Source organism: Cydia fagiglandana, chromosome 5, assembly GCF_963556715.1.
Source record: "Cydia fagiglandana chromosome 5, ilCydFagi1.1, whole genome shotgun sequence".
Classification (NCBI taxonomy): domain Eukaryota; kingdom Metazoa; phylum Arthropoda; class Insecta; order Lepidoptera; family Tortricidae; genus Cydia; species Cydia fagiglandana.
Genome location: NC_085936.1, coordinates 355297 through 375928, shown reverse-complemented (window position 1 = coordinate 375928; position 20632 = coordinate 355297). Strand labels below are relative to the sequence as shown.

At 37.7% G+C, this 20632-nt stretch overlaps 1 protein-coding gene across 1 annotated transcript in view; it reads left to right on the top strand.

The window, feature by feature from the left end:
- Positions 1–2872: 2872 nt before the first annotated feature.
- Positions 2873–20632, top strand: part of LOC134664253 (E3 ubiquitin-protein ligase listerin) — a 74295-nt gene continuing 56535 nt past the window's right edge. Inside the window, exons 1-14 of the mRNA XM_063520795.1 lie at positions 2873–3051; positions 3712–3909; positions 4641–4772; positions 5119–5253; positions 9173–9285; positions 9509–9694; positions 9842–9998; positions 11015–11078; positions 11242–11359; positions 11804–11927; positions 17928–18053; positions 18490–19074; positions 19318–19516; positions 19762–19943. Coding sequence (XP_063376865.1) covers positions 3004–3051; positions 3712–3909; positions 4641–4772; positions 5119–5253; positions 9173–9285; positions 9509–9694; positions 9842–9998; positions 11015–11078; positions 11242–11359; positions 11804–11927; positions 17928–18053; positions 18490–19074; positions 19318–19516; positions 19762–19943 — 2367 coding nt within the window. The 5' untranslated portion in view covers positions 2873–3003. The remainder of the gene's footprint in view (positions 3052–3711; positions 3910–4640; positions 4773–5118; positions 5254–9172; positions 9286–9508; positions 9695–9841; positions 9999–11014; positions 11079–11241; positions 11360–11803; positions 11928–17927; positions 18054–18489; positions 19075–19317; positions 19517–19761; positions 19944–20632) is intronic.

Genomic DNA, 20632 nt, shown 5'->3' with positions numbered 1-20632 from the left:
ATACCCTGATAAGCCATTTCATTTCCATCAGTAGAAAAGGGCGGAAAATTAAAAAAAATTGCGCAAAGATTATTCGTCCCATAAAAAAAATGATTTTCGCGTCTTCTTTTTCTAATAACAAACTTGTTTGACTGGCTATAATAATGGTTACCAAAGAATATAATACTCACTAGGAGAAGAACGATAACTCCATACAAAAAAATGTCCCCTTCAAAAGTTCGTTTATACTACTAGCGCTCGGTAGGATACCATTGTAATTAGAATTGACAACCCGTTTAGCCTAGCGGGTATTGGCAGTAATCCAGTTCAGGAAGCTAATGGTCCTGGGTTCGAATCCCGGAGAGGGAATTTCTTTTTGTATTATTTTATTTTTTGTTGGGGTCAGGTTTTTAAGAGCCCATCAACGTGCACACTAGCGCCACTGCTGAATACATTAAACTAATTTTTATGTTACTGGATTCGTCAACCTACCCGTTCAAAACTAAAACGGCCGTTTTTGTTTTGAGCTCATAGATTGACGAATCCAGCAACATAAAAACTAGTTTGATGTATTCAAAAGGTACGTAAATACACAATACAGTCAGTAGCGGCCCCTTTTTTAAATACCTGTCGTTAAATTTAAATAATCACGATTATTTATTATAGCAGTGGTGCTAGTGTGCTAGTGGTGCTACGTTGTACTAGTGTGCACGTTGTTGGGCTCTTAAATTAGCATATCACAAATAAATAAAGAAATACGTTATTAGATAATGATTTGGTACTATATTTAAAAATTCGTCAAATATAAAAGGTTACAAAAAGTTACGTATTATTATTAAGATATAAATATTTTCATTCCTATTAGAATTACTGTATATATGTTTGGAGCAATACATATGAATACATACATTGATATGGCAAATGGTTACAAGTTGTTATTACATCTATCCGGTTATCGGACATTTCTGCTCCACAGCTCCACGCAGCGTTCTTGGTCACCGGAAAACTAGTCTGTATATGCAGCAGACACGTGCCCTTTGAGCTTTTTCCAAGAAATCATATGACGGGCCAAGATTATATTATTATCTCACGCTCAAGCCATGATTCACTTTCTAAAACAAAATAGTCACAAATTAAACAATATAATCTAACTTCCTATTACTAACGTCGCTAATTCCTAAGGTCTAAATTTACCAGCTTACTCGTAAACAATGAGAGGTTTTACATCTATGATGAATTTAGATTATAATTTCGGACGCGATATAGCGTCCGCGGGACTTACGGGGATAGTAAGATTAAATTATTATATTTGAATTTGGTAATTAGTACGCTCATTTTTATTTAAAGATTGATATATTTCTTACCTTGAAATTATCGCTGTTTCTGGTTTACTACAACGGTTTCCACACACACATTAGGGCTTTTCATAATCCGGATAAGAATTGTTGATGAAGTCGCCATTGCCGGATACATAATACAGCAAGGAAGGAAGAGAGACAACGGTTTAAATTTAACTAAGTCTGTGCGAAGACGCATTTAGATATGTTGCTCGTACATATGAATAGTTTTTATTTTTAAATTCATAGGTATATAAATATATTTCAAGTGAATAAATCGTTTTATATGAAAATTAATATTTTTGGCGTTAAATGACTTAAATGACAGCATTGACTTTTGTGTTGGCTATGTTCTTACCGGCCAGACCCAAATCAAGGCCTATCAAAAGGCCTATTGACAAAGATTTTTTTTAAATTTTATCAAGGAGGGTAGAGGCACGTCTACCCTTCATAGATTTTATGAACATAGACAAAGACAAACTGAAATAGATAATAATTTACATATTTCAAAAAAATTATAATAATTTACACATGACTTTGACTACTTCATAAAATAAAAATCGAAATATATTTGATAAAATAATTGGATTTGTTCCTAGAAATCGTATAGACAAAGCGAGTTCTAGCAATGTTGCTGTATTAAAATATTTTTATGGTAATTTCTGGCAATACAGCTCTAGAAACGGAGCACACATGTACAATTATGAAGGGTCATGTCATTCCAAGGAAGTCAATAGGCCTTGATGGTTACTCAAAAATCTTTATAATTCACTGTATTTTTATAGTGAAAGGTCTTTGATCCCAACATAAAAAGAATATACTCGAATAGCTTTGATGTATGTTGTTGTCAAGGCCCCTACGTTTTCTGTTCTCTTTGACGGCGCAGCAACTAGTATCATTTCTCTCTCCTCGCTCTTTTAAAAATGCCATTTGTCAAAAAAGTTGACAAGATGAACTTCAAATCCAAGTGTTGCCTTTTTTTGTGCATCCAGGTTGTGTATGTGTGCGTAAAAACGTGTATGTGTGCTCTTTTAGGGAGGTGAAAAGTCGATTTTAATCATGTTATATATCGATAAACGCTACACAGCGGAACGAAATAGCTATTAATTGAAGCTTCAATATCTTTGTTAATCATATACATAATTGAAATGCTAATGAATAATAAATAATTATATTAGTATATAATAAAATAATTCAATTATTGCGGAACACATATTTTAGTAGGTATTTATGTATTTTAATTAAATATCTGAACATTCCCTTGTTTCCCTGCTGGGGCGTGACGATAAAATTGTGATAACCACAATAAAGAATAAAAGCGTTTTTGTTCATTTTAGGTACCTTTGAAGTAAAATAATTAAAATTGCAAGAAATGTCGATAGTTTATCTATATGACTTTATCGACATGGCTACAGCAAGGTGGTGTTAAATTGTTAATCGTACACTAAACAAAAGTGTCAACAGTGACAGCTCGCTGAGACGGGATCTCTATATATAATAAATCTATGGTTTTTGTCAACGTCAAATTTTTTGACGTAATTCCTAAAATTGACGTTTCAATTTGCAACTTGCACTTGCACCTCTCTTTCAATATTTTGCACATTTTTGAGCTAAAGCACAGCTTTTGTGTCTAAAATATGCTATTAGGAATAGTTCAGTGATAATAATCTCATAGTTTTTACCGAGAATGGGTGGCAAAACCAAGCAGACTCAGCGGACGAAGAATAATGTTCGGGTACGTAAACATTGCTGATTATTTTGATTTCTATTTTAATAATTGCTAATTAGATTATAGTTACCATTAAATATCTTCTTGATTAATGTCTACCTAAATCCATAAAGGATAAAGGATTTCCATTGCTTCTATTAGTTAGCAAAAGTTACTTCATATTTTTTCTGAGAAAAAGTAAGATTTGTAATCAAGGGTCACGGTCAATCGTGGCCGTAGTTTTGTTAATATTATGTAATTTTTGTACAAATCTACTGTGTATTGGGTGTGGAAAGTACTCTATGAGAATGAGAAGCTGAGATGCAACTAGGCTATTCTATTTTGTAGGTAAAAAAATTACTGCATTTTTAAAAGACTACTTATGAGTTTGAACTCTTCAGTAGCCCTTGATTGTGAAATGTTAGTAAAGTCAGCTTTAAAAGATATATTGGTATTATGTATCACAAAACAAAGACATCACATGCATATCTGCTGCTAAATCTACAATTCCAGACCCTCAGGTCCAAAGAATATTTGTTTCTGAAGCATTACATTTTTCCTGTAGGTACAGCAAGCTTGATACACTAGCCCTTGTAAAACTTACTCACTAATAATCCATTATATTAAATAGGTCTCTTAAATAATGCTCAGTCTGTTCAAACTTTGCTTTACATGCCCAATCAACAGCCATCAAGCAGCGGCCGCAGCGCCGAGCTCCTAAACAACGCAGTCCGCATGGACCCCGGCCTCATGAGCACAGGCTCAGGCAAGGTGCTGCCAGTGCTGTTCCCAACATTGGCCGCTCCATTGGACCCCACACTGAACCCAGACTTTACGCTGTGTCTGAAGAAGCTGAATAAGAAGGATCCTATTACGAAAACTAAGGTAGGTTTTTGGTTTAAGGGCTGTAACTCTGCTTATTTTTGGAAGTAGGGTTCTGACAATGGCAAAGTATAGACATGTCCCAAATACTAAAACAACAATTTGATTGCTCAAATCTTTTTAGTTTAGTTATAATTAATGACAGTTTTATTGTAGATAGATCGGGGGGCACGGTAGTGCCCCCGCCAAGTCGAGCGCGAATACCATTTTAATAAAGGAACACATTACACACAACATACATTTCAAATACTAAGTTAATAAAGTCACATACTTTTGGGGCCCTAGATTTGTTTATAGAGTAAAAATGGCTACCTTCATCACACTGGGACAATTCATAAACTTTGTTGCAAAGATATAAAGTTTTGTAGACAAATGTATCTAATTAATTAATTATTATAGACCGATAATTCTCACATTAAGACGAATAGGTCCAAAAATAGATAACATACAACCAGTCGAGCAAGTAGGATTTAGACCTGACTACTCCAACTGATCTGACTGGTCACATCCAAGTACTGATCCAGCTAATTGGGAAGTACAAAGAATTCAACCCTCCGCTGTACTTGGCATTTGTCAACTACCAGAAAGCATTCGACTCTATCTCCCATGTGTCAATTAAAACTGCATTAGAATATCATAATATAGAGGAGACAAATGTCAGTTAAAAATGCTGTTGCTGTTATTAAGGTGCATGCTTTGCTATGGATGTAAATAAGTCACTGTCTTTTCCATAGGCACTGCAAGAGCTGTGTGACCTGGTCAAAAAAGGAGACGTAGAAGACGTAGTAGCAGCGCTGGGCAGCTGGGCGCACTACTACAGACAACTCACTACTGACACCGATCACAAAGTGCGAGAGGCTGCTCAGGTAATATTATAATTCAAGAGTAAAAGTCAATGTTCATTATCGTTTGGCACTCCCAGTGCCATGTAACTTATAGTCAATAAAGAATAAATTTAATGTTTGATAACATGTGGCCGATCAAGTCATATCTGTCACCACCTTACTTCAATAATTATCTTAAAATTCTGTTTGATTTCGTTGGACTAATCTAAAGTAACCAAATTAAGTTTAAACAGAAATTCTTTAATGATCAATTTACCATCAAATTGCATTGGTATTAATTTAGTAAATAATGTCTTAAGTATTTGAGCCTTATTTGCACATACTCCTATTTCTAAAGCTAAAGCTGTCATCCATAACGCTTTAACAGGTGGCGCATGGCGTCATCGCAGGCGCTTGTGGGCGCCGCTTGGCGCCACATCTGAAGTCATTACTGCCCCCGTGGCTCCAGGCGCAGTATGACGAGTACGCCCCCGCCGCTACGGCCGCCCGCGCCTCTCTGACGGTAAGTGACTACGTAAATGAGAAAACGACTCTCGGCGAAATAACGCAGTGGCAAAATACTATTTCCCACAGCTTGTGACTTCTTGCACCTTAAAGTCGTAAAAAAATTTGAACCCCGTTTTTACTTTGGTATTAAAAAAAGAATATCTATAAGAGATCTACAACATTTAAAGAATATATTTATTCAAGGCCATACTTTCAACGGTTTAGCAGCTATAGTTCGTTTTTTTTAGGGTTCCGTACCCAAAGGGTAAAACGGGACCCTATTACTAAGACTTTGCTGTCCGTCCGTCCGTCCGTCCATTTCATTTCATTTCATTTATTCAGTCACAATTTACATTGTATAAGAATATAAATTATAATTAAAATTAAAAATAGAACTTAAATTATATCATGCAACTATAGCAATTATTTACAACAATATTTACAAATTTGGTATGTCAGAATAATTATTGAAATGTTAAGTATTGTAGGTTTAGTCAATAAAGATTATTATCATTAATAAAGTCCTGGACAGAATAATAGGACTTCCTTAAAAGAAACGCTTTAAGTCTTGCATTGAAAATACGATGATCTACTATAGATTTCAACTCGATTGGTAATTTATTAAATAATTGAATAGCCTGGACACAAGCAGCATGCTTCGGTATATTGAACTTAGCTATAATTTTATTAGGAATGTCTTTCCTTCTAGACAAGAGCCTGCTCTCTCTTTCGCTCTGGTTTTCAACCTGATATAAATGTTTTATCAGATCAGAGAGCAAGACAAGAATATACAGGGACGGCACAGGCAAGATCTTAAGTTCGGTGAAGTGATCCACGCAAGAATCTCTTTGCGATATTCTAACAATGGTACGAATAGCCCTTTTTTGCATCTTGAATGCCGAGTCCGCATTGTATTTATAACCATTGCCCCATAGTTTAATACTGTACCTAAGCTTTGACTCTACTAGCGAGTGATATACCATCTTCAAGTGTTTTATTGTCAGTTCGTCTCTCAAACTACGAAGCGCATAGCAAGCAGAACTCATCGAACTGTTTACATGCTGCACTTCGTGTTTCCAGTTTAATTGTGAGTCTATATGTATACCCAAAAATTTAACCACATCTACTTGGTTTATACTGACTCCATTTAACTTAACATCTAAAATATCCGACTGTCTTGTTGTCGCTGAAAATAGTATTGCGCTTGTCTTCTTGGTATTTAATGTCAAATTGTTTATTCCGAACCACGTATCGAAACCCATAAGAACCGCGTTTACTGCTTCATTAAGTTGTCTTATACTACTTGCCGAAATTACTGCATTTGTGTCGTCAGCGAAAACAACAACCTTTACGTGCGGCATTTGCTTATTTATATAAGATATTAAATCGTTTATAAATGCAACAAAGAATAATGGACCCAAAATAGAACCTTGCGGTACTCCACGTCTTATGTCGATCATATCCGATTTGTACACTTTCTCGGTGCCGCATTCAATAGCCTTAAGTTCGACAAACTGTTTCCTGTTAGTGAGATAGGATTCATACAGTTTTAAAACCTGTCCCCGAACTCCATAGTGCTCCAATTTATTTAAAAGTATTTTATGATCGACCGTGTCAAAGGCAGAGCTTAGGTCAAGGAACAATCCAGCTACTTTATCTTTATTATTTATTGCGTGTACCACGTCTTCGATTAAGGCGTCCGTAGCTTCACGAGTGCCAACGCCTCTACGATACCCAAATTGTCTGTCTTGTAACGCATCACAGCGGTTGAGGTGATTTTGCAGGCGCGATTTCATAATTTTTTCTAGTATTTTAGACAGAGTTGGTAAAAGTGATATGGGTCTGTAATTCTTTGGATCACTTTTTATTCCTTTTTTGTAGATTGGCAGCACTTTTGCTATCTTTAATTGTTCGGGGAAGCTACCTAATTTAAAACATTTATTGAATATCTCCGCAAGTGGCTCGGCCAGTAAGTCGACGTTGTCTTTTATAACTGTTATGGGAATTTCGTCATATCCAACAGAAGATTTGGGAGCCATTTCCTTTAACAGTTTCCAAACCTCATAGGGAGTTACTATGTCTAATTCCATGTTATGTTCGATTCTTTTAGTGCAGTCTTTAAGCAAATCTACTGCCTGGAGAGAATCGTTGGCAATATAGCCGTTACTGTGGTCAAAACACTTCGAGAATATATCTACTTGCTCCTGTGGATCCACTATAACTTTGTCTGTACGAAGTATTAAGGTTTCTCGTGTTTTTGTTCTTGTTTTATTTCTGTGTCTGTTCACAACTTTCCATATCGATTTACTCAAATTATCAGCCTTAGCTATTTCCCTTTGAATCGCAAGCCTTTTCGCATTTCTAATTATTCGTTTGTAAATGGTCATGTACTTAGACCGATAACTTATTAGACTTTTGTCACAACTTGATTTGTCCACTGTGTTCAAGAAACGCTTCATTTTGCTGGATGTCCTAATACCTTGAGATATCCACTGAACATCTGAGTTGTGCGTACTTAGTTTCTTTCTCTTTTTAACAAAGCTGCTATTATAGATTCCACCCATTTTGTCAAAAAATGTGTCAATTTCCATCCCACTCCACGTTTGCCTTTGCAACTGCTCTCTGAACACTTCTTTATTGGCATTGTTAAAATTTCTTTTTTCAGTGTACACGTGAGCATTTGATTTACCTTTCAAGTTTTCCAACGCCAGATTACAAAATAAACCTGCATGTCCGTCGGCTAACGCATTATGGTCTGTTATAACAGATCTTATACTAACGGGTGATAAATTGGATAATATATTGTCAATGCAAGACTCATGTAGATTTCTTTTGTAGGTTACATCGGTTACGAGCGGACTAAAGTTGTAAGATTTCAAGAGAGTTATAAATTCCGCCGATTTATTGTCACATTTTAGGAGATCTATGTTAAAATCGCCACATATTATACATTGCTTGTTGAAAAAATGTTCAAGCAGTTGCTCGAGTTTTTCCATGAACAGTTCTAAGTTACTAGCTATTGGGTTGCGATAACAACAAATTATACAGAGACCCGTTTCGCAATCTTTTACACCGCACACTTCAAAATATTCTGGTTTATAGAGAGATCTACAAATCTTTAACTCTTCAATGTCCCTTTGTTTTTTTACTAAAATTAGACTACCTCCTCTTGTCTTGTTTGCACGAACGTTATAAGTAGCCATGGTATAAAGGGGCATGTTAAACATGGATGCTGTATCCTTGTTGAGAAAATGCTCAGTGACGCAAATGTAATGACCGTCTGTCACCAGGCTGTATCTCACGAACCGTGATAGCTAGATAGTTGAAATTTTCACAGATGATGTATTTCTGTTGCCGCTATAACAACAAATACTAAAAACAGAATAAAATAAAGATTTAAATGGGGCTCCCAAACAACAAACGTGATTTTTGACCAAAGTTAAGCAACGTCGGGAGGGGTCAGTACTTGGATGGGTGACCGTTTTTTTTTGCTTTTTTTGGTTTTTTTTTTTGCATTATGGTACGGAACCCTTCGTGCGCGAGTCCGACTCGCACTTGCCCGGTTTTTAGCATTAGAAATTAGGTAAACAATCTTGATGTGTCTTTTAATTGAAAAACACATTTTAAAAATAAGTTACGGCAAATATGTAACAATTATGAATCTAATATGATCATTTATATTCTTTTGCTTTCATAAGTAATCGTTTTTGAATTTTAAAAAGCTTACCTTCTTGCAAGTTCTTTCTAATGCTAAAAAAAACGAACTATAAACATAAGCTAAAGTTTAGCTTGCGTGTCTGCTGTAGTGGGTACAGTGGCGTTCAAAAGTGCATGGATAGATGTCGACCTACACTAGGTACTATAGTAGTTTATAAAAAGTGTTAGTATACGAACTATATATAGGTATCCCTTTATACGAATCTATTTTGTTCTAGTCAACATTCCCAGAAAGCAAGCTGCCGGATGTGATCTCCTTCTGCATGTCTGAAGTCATCGCCCATCTTTTAGAGAACCTCGTTGGCAACGCGGAGTCTGCCCTTAGCAAGAAGTAAGGATTTTTCTGCTCTCTATGGCACGACCACGAACGAGGTTTGAATTAGACCACAACCCATGATTTTAGACCACAACACACATACGTTCATAGTTTGTATATAGCGTTCTTCAATCCACCAACAGAGCGGCAGCTGACTTACGGGGCTTCATGATACATCTACTTTCACTATATCTATATTCTTCTGTCTCTTATATTGATTATTAATAACATTTATTAGGATCCTGACACCTGAGGAGAAGGAGCTCCAATGGGCTCGGCTGGTAACAGCCAGTCTCCAAGGCCTGGAGTTCTTCGTGCAACATCTACCCTCGCAGCATGACGACTGGCTGTGGGGGGAACTGACGCCGCTCCTAGCGGCTAGCTCCTTCTGGAAGATGGCCTCTGCCAAGTCGCAGCAAGTCAGGTACAATAAATTTATGTTTCAGAGGTAAAATGGTTTTTTTTACCCAATTAATTCTGTTCTGTATGTAAAATATATAGGTTAGGGCAATAGAATTTTTTGAAATGTTTTTCAACACATTTTCATATTTATTTACCCTCTCCATCGCAGAGCATCCTGGTTCGGCGCCCTCGGCCGTATAATCGCCCGCTACGGCGACACGTTTGGCGCCGCGCACGGCTCGCGCACAGCGAAACTGTTGCTAGGAGCACCCTCCACGCTCGCGCAACAATGGTGCTGTCTGCTGGTGCTGCTGCGGCATGTCAAGGTGACATCCTCCTCATTGCAGAGGGTGGAATTCCATCTATCCAATTTCTTTGTCCAATGTGTATTCCTGAGAAAGATCCTGGGCCCCGTGAGGAGAGTAGATGGCAGTTTTAGACTTCGCAAAAACGTCGAAATTGAAGAGCTTTTAGCGGCACCCAATATTATAGGCGAGACTAAGGCTCACCGTCTTCGCTGGCTCGGCCACGTTTTGAGAATGGAGGAGGATCGCGGTGCTAACAGGGCATACCTGGGACGCCCGGTAGGGCGGAGGCCGATCGGACGTCCCAGGTATCGCTGGGGCGATGCGGTGGAAGCGGACTTGCGCGATCTCCATGCGGATAACTGGCGGGAGATGGCACAGGATCGAAACAACTGGCGTGTACTCGTGTCGAAGGCCAAGACTCATTTTGTGTCGCTGCGCCATTAAGTAAGTAATGTGTATTGCTGTGTCTCACATTTTGCTTAATGAGAGAGTGAAACGCAATGACATTGGATAAAGAAATTGGACAGGTGGAATACCACCCTAAGGACTGATTCCTCCGATAGGAGATCAATTTCTCATTGCTGATGCTCCTCCACCTGTGTCTGTCCTTGGCGACATGGAGAGCTTCATGTAGCTCGCGTAGTCTTGAGATAACATATACAGTTATTATAGGTCAGTATTGGCAACGCATATGGAGCATTCCACGGGCTGGCCCGTACAAACGCATTTTATTTCCTGTGTTGCGACATTTTGTTGGGCGTTTAAAGCAGGCGATTATTTTTCTGTGCATATGACCATTTGTCATAGAAAAGGAAACCTGCAAATCTTCATAAAATTCGCGTTTGTACGGGACAAACGGTAGACAATTTCATGGAATGCTCCATATTGCCATTCTGGTAACGCACGATCCTACCGACCGCGCCAACTATCAAAAATCTTGAATAAAACATCATCATATTACTAACGTTGTGATCGCTTTTTGCTAAAGATAATAAGAACATTATATTTATGAACTTATGGTTTTCCGTATTCAGGACGACACGTGGCTAGACAAGAAGGATCTTCTGATCAAAAGGATAATCGACGTCTTAGAAAACGGTATGTCATTTATTAACTAATTTTCTATTTAATTTGATTTCTATCATAGTTTCATTGCAAGTACCAATAAGAAAGTTTTGGAGCGCGAATCCGGGTTTTATTTAACCGCCTTCAAAACAAGGGGGTTCTTAATAAACGTGTATTTACCCGTTTCTGTCGGCAGGCGGCTGGGGCGACGCGAAGCACCTGTCGAGCATGCTGCTGCCGCTGCTGGCTTTCTTGCCGCCACACATGCTCACTAAACACTTCTACGAGACCTTCTTCAATGCCGTATTTAAAGGGCAAGTATCAAGATCCCTTTTTTTAAATCAAAATGACAGATTTTTGTTTTGGGTCACCCTACAACTTGCGTTGGAAAATTTCAGAATGAATACATTATTAATCACTTAGTAAAATTCTTAAACCTAGTACGATGTACCGCGACAGTATCTAGCGCAGTTGATACAAAAAAAAAATACAAATGCGTTTATTTCATTACTACACGACAGCTGTACCTGTACTGTGTGTGTGTGCTGTAGCTGTGTGCTGTTGTTGCTTTCAGTTGATTAACTACACGTCTATTTTTTTCTTCGGTAGACTAAAATGATTTTATGTTCATACTATGAAATGTCATTTTAGTCTACCGAATAAAAAAATAGACTTTAGTTTATCTAATTTATGCTTAATAGAATCTGTACCTACCCTCAGTATTCAAAGTACTCTAATATTTTTAATTTTTTGCCCAGACTGGAGAAGAAAAGCGTAATCAGCTCAAAAAGCGAACGTCAATCTTGGATCACGAGCCTCTCCGAGTGCCTTCGCTACCTCTCACTCCAACACACAGATTTCATGGTGGAAGTGGCCACGGCGGTAAGATTCGCTATTCAAAATATTTTTTCCTTGTCATGGATACCGTTAGGTGAAACCAACACTAAAGACCTGATTCATGGTATTTATTTAAGACTGCATCGAGCAAAATCAGCGAAAAAGGCAGTCACCGTTTAGTCGCTAGCGTTCACATCTCTTGATAAAAAAAATTATAATAAATGTCATTAATATCCCAAAGAGTGTGTTTACAACGAATCACCCTTGAAAATCTGAAATGTTTTACAATATAATAAATACACTTATGCAAAGTTGTACCTAAAACGTGATGAACGAGTGTCAGCGTTTAGTAAAATTTGTATAAAAAAATCGATGCTCATGCTATAAAATCGAGTGATTTCGAAAGCCAGATAACTGGACTACAACGAATCAGGCTTTTCCTATTTTTCCTCTTAAAGGCTACAGTGAAATTCAATCGTAAACGTAAACTTTCGTATAATTTCCATACATCCGCCATATCTGTCAAATTCTCCTTCTCCTCAGATGCCCGCTGTGGGCCGTTGGAAGCGGACGCGTACTTCTTTTTTCCAAGTTGACAGTTCGATTTGGCATATATATTGACAGAAATTCATGTCCGTATACGAATGATGATACCAGTGAAAAACTGTGTTCAAAATTAATAGGGTAAATAAATAACGTCACACGGAGATCTAGTCATTAAAATTTCGATTTATTTTTATTCACGAGTCATAATACTTAAAAAATATGACAAATTATTTAATAAAATATATTAATACAACCAAATCAGTATAATTAGCTTCTTCCTAATTCACTTAAAATGAAAAAAGTTTGAAGATTTGTTATTTCTTATTGGAATAAATTTTCATTGTGCTGGTATTCATATTACGTCATTTTAAAAACATATATGACATAATGTCAATATACTAGATAAACAATTTATCAACAAAATTCTTCACATTTTAGCCTAAACAATATAAACTATTAAAATTTTATTTATGAAGACGAAGCAATGTTGTTCACATAATTTCAGCAATAAAATTCTTAGTTTCAACCAGTTTTGTTGCTATTCTAAGATCTATCATGTGCTTTGAAAGTTAATGCAATGATATATCATCAAGAAATTGAAATCAAGACTCGACCTGCAGTTTCAGCGGGTTTTTGTGGCTATATCATCAGTTGAAAGAACGATATTTAAAGCCAGTGGCATCGCAGTGGTCTGGTTTACGAGTACCTATATTGGTTTCATGTGACGATGTTTATATAAATGTATCTATCAAACAACAACGTGCTTTTATTTCATTGATATTCGGTGCAAAACGATAACTCAGTAACGAAATAAAATTATCAGAAATGAATTTGGGTTTTTTCAGTGAACGTTTATATTTATGAAGTCGTTTATGAGGTCTTATGTCTTATCGGCGTGGCTTTGGCCTTTGGACATTTTTGTAATGCTTTGTAATAAGGTAGGTGAGGTATCTAAATCCCTAATTGTAATAGCTTTTTTTGAATGAATTACAATTTAATTATTTAAATAAAAAAGTGGTCCACAAACATACACATCCGCTTGGTCCGCTAAAATAATTTAAGTGCCCTACATAATAGGTATATTTAAGATTAACAATCAGTAAACATCATTAATTACGCTCAAATGCTTATGTTTCAGTACAAATTGGGTGAAATATTTCCGACATAAAACCTAAAGGTAAAAGTACAATTTGCTAAGTAAACTGTCAATCTAGATTAATTATAATAGAAAGAGTCTTATAAGTTAGCTTACTGAAGATTTTGAACAACAAATAGGTACTAAATAAAATACAATTTGTTTTTCCATGACTCATGTAGGCCGTATTTTACTATAGACCATTTTAAATCTAAGATGAAATTAATTCATGATAAAAGCTAATAAGGCCCGGTAGTATTTTCTGTTATTCTTGAACTTGTACTATGACTAATTGTAAGAAGGCCCACTGTCAGTGCCAGTAACAAGGCCCGGTTCCGAACCAACATGGTATGTTTTTTTTATAAAATGGATTTTTCAAAAGCTGTATTAAGAAACATGAACTAACTAACTAACTATTTTGGCTCAGCGATCCAAAGAGAGTCTTGGCCTCCGAAACGAGAGCGTGCCACCTGTCCCGCTCCTGCGCAACTTCCTGCCAGTTACTGACGCGAAGCTGAAGTAGATCCGCCGCCACACTGTCTTCCCAGCGATACCTGGGCCGACCCACCGGACGGCTACCAGTCGGACGTCCCAAGAACGCCTTCTTGACAGCCCGATCCTCTCCCATTCAGAGTAGGTGACCGAACCAGCGAAGTCTGTGCGCTTTCGTTTCGCCGATGATATTGGGTTCGGCCACTAACTCCTCGATCTCGGCATTTTTCCAGATCCTCCAGGTGCCGTTATCTCTCTGAATAGGTCCCAGGATCTTGCGATAAACTTTTCTCTCTGCTACCAGGAGCTGACCTTCTTCTTTTAGTGTTAGGGACCAGGCCTCACAGCCATACATTAGGATAGGCCGTATAACGGTTTTATATATCCGTAACTTTGTATGTTTGCTGAGAAGCCCGGACACCAACACTTTGTGGAGGGCTGCACTGCACCGCAGGGCGTTTTGGATGCGTATTTTGATCTCCTCCTCTCTGGTGTTTGTGTCGGTAACAGTAACAGCAACAGTAGCAGTGTAAGAAACATGAACAAATGAGAAATATATATTGAATTGGTTTGGTCATAATATCCTGATTATTAATAAAACTATTTCAGTTAATATAAAGGTGGGCCTTATATGCCTCACCTGACCTTATTCGTTCACATTTAGATCCTATAACTATATTTGGTCACTTTGGCCGTCACTATCTATTTGATGCCGATTGTACTAACAATTAAAAGTACAGCTCATATGTACTTTTACCTGTACTGAAACTTAAGCATTTGAGCGTAATTAATAATGTTCACTGATTATTAACATTACGTGTTAAAGAACTGTGTCCCGATTTGGGCCATGGTGCGTCCATTAATGAATCGCATACTAACGGATAGAGGTTTACGAGTACATTCACAGAAAAATGATTATAGGCAACCCAATACTAGTGGCTTAGTTGCCGTTTAATGATTCTGAATCTGAAGATTCTTCTTGGATACTGTCAAATCTTATAAAATATGTCACCCATTTCTGTTCATGGAGGTTTTATTAGTTGTGTTAGATGCCTTGCATACCGTTATTACCAAATAATGGGCTGATAAGGCCCGGTAGCAACGAGATCGTACCGTATACCAAAAATAAGGGAAGAGGGGAAATGGTCGGCTCCCCGGTCCAATCTATGCTATATTTCTTCATGCTCTTAGCAACTAGGGCAAGTTATATATCATTTTTGTATAATCTAGGGACGAGGAATTCAGTTTTTAAATAATCGTTATAGGTATGTATAACGATTCATACAAATAAACTGATTTTTGCACAATAAATGAATATTATATGTATTTTTTTACAATCACAGTGTGGTGATTTGTACTAAATAAAAAAATTGTTAAATTTTGCTCATTTATTCTCCATTCTAAAAAGTATCACTATAAAATAGGCACTCATATATTTTTTCTGAATAATAATTGTGGCACCGCACGTGGCAAGTCAAACATTAAATATTGAAATAAAATTAAATAAAATAATCATCTGGCATTTGAAAAGTGTGAATACAATGTTTTTATATTTTACAGATAAATTACAGGTGATAATTTTACAAATGAAATGAGTTTCTGCCACCAGTGCCACCCTATTATAAAGCCTTAGAGGATATAACCAACGGAGACGCCATGTCTAAAATTTTCGGTACAAAATAGTCTGCCGTTTTTTGCGGGGGAGGGGCACATCAAATGTATAGGTACGTCAAGTCAGCCAAACGTCAGTCCATACATATGGTTGACATGTGGTTGACCATTGGCCGCCTATTTTCGACAGAGGGGAACGCCTGTTAATGGCGGCTCCATTGTTAATTACTCCGAGTATAAAGCAGTAGACTTTTTTAATAATAAGGTATGCCCACCAAATACGCTCATAAGAACGATATATTCTATCGATATAGGCTATGAACTATCTAATGATATACAGGGTGTAATCGTTAAGTGTAGTCAGGCTATAATTCCGTAAATATAACAGATATCAGAAAATTTCGAATTGATATAGAGAGCGCGTAATCCAATGAGTAAAATACATTAATATTTTTATTCATAAAAGCAGAAATATCCCAAACATTAACTTTAAACCCTCCCTAACTCCTAAATATTTAGTACGATGACTCACCCCTCAAAGAACGTTGGTGTCGTAAGAGATAAAACTGCTTGAGATTATTATTTAATAAACGGTAGTTTTATTATTCTATTACAGTTTACTATCGCAAATAATGAATCTCAAGCAGTTTTGTCTCTTAGGACACCGACGTTCTTTGAGGGGTGAGTCGTCGTACTAAATGTATGGGAGGGTTTGAAGTTAATGTTTGAGATATTTCTACTTTTATTTAAAAAAAGTTATAAATGTAATTTTACTCATTGGGTAACGCACTTTTGATATCAATTTGAAGTTTTCTGATATCTGTTATATTTACGGAATTATAGCCTGGCTACACTTAACGATTACACACTGTATAAGTTACTTCAGGACGCGCCATGGACCAGAACCCATACTATCCGGGACACAGTTCTTTAATATTATGTAGGGCTAAAAAGGCCCTCTGTCAGTGCGGGTGACAAGGCCCGGTCCTGGGCCTTATTGAACGTATGAGATGAAATCATCATCATCATTTCGGCCTATATACGTCCCACTGCTGAGCACAGGCCTCGTCTCATGCGCGAGAGGGCTTGGGCTATAGTCCCCACGCTAGCCCAATGCGGATTGGGATGAAATGAGATGAAATAGTACATTTATATATTTTAATATAGGTAATTATGAGTTATTTGATTTCCCAATAAGTTTTAAGTAAGCATCACTTACTGACTTACAAAAGTATAAGTGTAGTACCTGAATTTTATTAGATGTTTTTAAAGCTTTATTATTAACAGAGCTTTAAAAATTAAGTTATAAGTGAAATTAAATAAGCGTCTTTAGTTGTAAAAAAATATGTTACAAGACCTATAAGTAATAAAGGGATAATTTTAGATATAGTCCACTTTTTTCGAGTAGATAGATGAGATGATTTCTTATATTTTTAATAATAAAACTCCTAGGTTTAATTCGGTCTGTCTACAAACCGCATACCTACCATTGCCCACCACCACACTGTTAACTGACAGTCCGTAAACCTTATTACAAAAGGCATAAGGTCCACCGATGGACAGTTAAGAGCGTCGCCGTTTTGAACCTATCTTAATACAAAAGTCAACAACGAAAATAATTAATTACCTAATACGTCACATACCTATGACATGACATGAACAAACAAGGAAAGCTATATATAAAAAAGTGTTTTTTCTCTGTCTTCTCACAAAGGAAAGCTGTGACAGTTTGAATTCCTCAAAGAAGGTTAGTAGTTAACACTAAACTCGAAGCAGCACCTTTAAAAAAACATTAGGGGTCACTGACCTGTCCCAGTAAATTGAGGTAGTGTGCGTGAGCTGCGTTTGTGTGTGAAATGGGGTAATTTGACAGAATCTGAAAATTTACCCTCCTCTACGCCCTCTTAACCCTTCAACGGAACAGAATTTAATAAATTCGTAATTCAAGCCTCATTGGCACTGATAGTCCTTAAAAATTGTACAAAAGAAAAATTACATTAGATAATGTTATAGGTTGGTTTACTTTTACTTTACCTACTTTTCTTCACCCAGTAATCCCAGTAAGTATAGTAAATCGTCGGGTGACAAGGAAAAGTCATTAACTAACACCATTAAAATTATTGGACAATACACCGTGTTACAAGTGTAATAAAGTGCATTGTTACTTTAATTTTTTGATAGTACTTAGTGACTTTTGCTTGTCACCCGACGAAATGATTGTTTATTTCCAGTCACAATTAATGAAGTTTTATCATTCACAGGTACATAGGACGTGGTTGGAGAAAATACTGACGGGCCATGATGGAGAGACTACTTGTAACTTGGTTAGATATTCTGGTGGGAACATGGCATCGCTGGTCAAATACTGGCTGAGACAGTCACTGGAGGTGCGTATGGTTTTTACTAGCTTATGGCATGCGAAACGGTCCTTATGCTCTATGTGCATAAGGACCCTTCTCCGATGGAAAGCCACATATAGTTTCCATGTTTATCAGTATGTTTCTGTAGGTCGACATTTCGGTGACATTGCAATGTTATGGTGACATCGAGCAGATTTGATGATGGAGACCGAATGTGGCTATAGGAACTAGGCAGTAAAACCATGGAACCACATCGAGCCTTGGTTACTTAAAAACGTGTCAATACTGGAAAAATAGTACTGACGCTAATAATGTCTTAAAGGATAACAGTTCTCGTTAAAGAAACGATATTTTTTTATGGATTATGAACGTCATGGAATCAATGTAAATCAACAGAAATGTCTGTTCAAAACATTACATACATTTTGTTGAAAAAGGGGCCTTATGGTATGTTTTTACACAGGCTAAGGAAGGCTCCGACAAATACGACCAGCTGGCTAGGAACTTTTGGCAAAACATAGCATCCACCGTCGTCGCTCAGATCGACAAACTCTCCACCGACCAGAACGACATTACCACCCTCGTCGACGCCCACATATTATTGCTGCAGACCCTTAAAACTTCTCAGGAAACTAAGAAGCCGAAAAGCATTAAATTCAATGATGAGAAGCAAGCAGAGGACGATGACGCGGAAGAAACGAGCCAACAATGTAATGCGTCTATCGAGGAGAGATACAAACATAACTTAAATAACATCGTTGAGAAGATCTGTGCTCAGTACTTCGAGTTCGCCAGCAAAAAACAAGTCGCCAATGCGGTTTTCAGTCCATTACTTACGCTACTTATCGAGTTCGATGATAAGGATCTCTTCTTAGCGTTATCAAAACACTTCGACTCGGATTCCATCTACGGATTTTACGAGAAAACATTAAAATGCTGGTTGGCCGGTGATACTATGCGATGCAAAGCAGCAGTGGATATCGTATTCCTTTTAATGAAACATTTGTCTGAAAAAGAACAGGATGCCTTGCTGGAATCTTTCAAACAGGTCAGTTTTAGCGGTCCTATGTTTGTGCCTTGTGGTACTCCAATATTTTTTAGCACTTCTATGTAGGTACCTAAAGTAAAGTATGTACTATACTAAGTTATGTTTCGAAGTAGGCGCTTGTTCAAAATTATAATATATTACTTCTATTATACCATCAATTCAACTGTATTAAATATGAATATCGAAGCTTTTTTGATGATATACAGCATCAAAAGCCTTCCTAAAGTCTACTCAATATTTCAGTTCCCTCCGTCCGTCGTCGAGTGGTGTATCTCTCTGTCCCTCTCGCACCCGCACTGCCGGCTGCCCGCGGTGCGGCGATGGCTGCGAGGAACTTTGGTGGAAGACAGTTTGGTCGCCGTGTGTAGGAGGATGATCAACGAAGACGACAGCAAGAGCAGGAGCTTGTTGCTCATGTGCTTGGCGACGGATGATGGTGGCGGTGAGGATTATGGTTATTTTAGTTATGTCCGTCTGAGGTAAAGTGGTGTATCTCTCTGTCCCTCTCGCACCTGCGCTGCCGGCTGCCCGCGACGCGGCGATGGCTGCGAGGAAGATTAGTGAAGACAGTAAAATAGGAAAATTTTGTCCGATGGGCCTTACTAGGAGAAAAATACTTTTCAGGGTCGATCGTTAATTGGTTTACCCTACTGTTATCTAATTATATTTTTGTTTGTTCTGTTACAGAAATAATGATATCCCAGTCATCAGTATCAAAGATAATGGAGCTGGTGTGCGCTGCGCTGAGTCCCGCGGCGCCGTCGCTGGAACGGCTGGCGGGCGCGGCGGCGGCGCTGGCCAGCGAGCTGAGCGGCTCCGACTGTACCCAGCTCGCTTTATCTCTATTCCGGTTGCAACTGACTGTACAGGTATGTCTAGGTTTTGGAGATTGTGTGATAAATTACAATTGCTGGGGAAAGCTTCGTAAAATCACCACTACGATTGTTGAACCATTTAGGGTCCTAGCTAAATTGGTTGTTCAATACTTGCGCTATGGCTTGAGACTAGGACATTCTGTGTCAAAATAAAAACCGGGCAAGTGCGAGTCGGACTCGCGCACAAAGGGTTCCGTACCATAATGCAAAAAAAAAAACAAAAAAAAACGGTCACCCATCCAAGTACTGACCACTCCCGACGTTGCTTAACTTTAGTCAAAAATCACGTTTGTTGTATGGGAGCCCCATTTAAATCTTTATTTTATTCTGTTTTTAGTATTTCTTGTTATAGCGGCAACAGAAATACATCATTTGTGAAAATTTCAACTGTCTAGCTATCACGGTTCGTGAGATACAGCCTGGTGACAGACGGACGGACGGACGGACGGACGGACAGCGAAGTCTTAGTAATAGGGTCCCGTTTTACCCTTTGGGTACGGAACCCTAAAAACCATGAGGTGTAAAATTTAGGATTGAATTTTAATTGTTATTTCGGACGGATTATCGCATTCGCGGGACTCAAGGTGTTAAGTGACGTCAACCGGCATTTTATCATACTAAGCGCCACTTGCACCATCCCACTAACCCGGGGTTAACCGGTTAAACCTGGAGTTACCATGGTA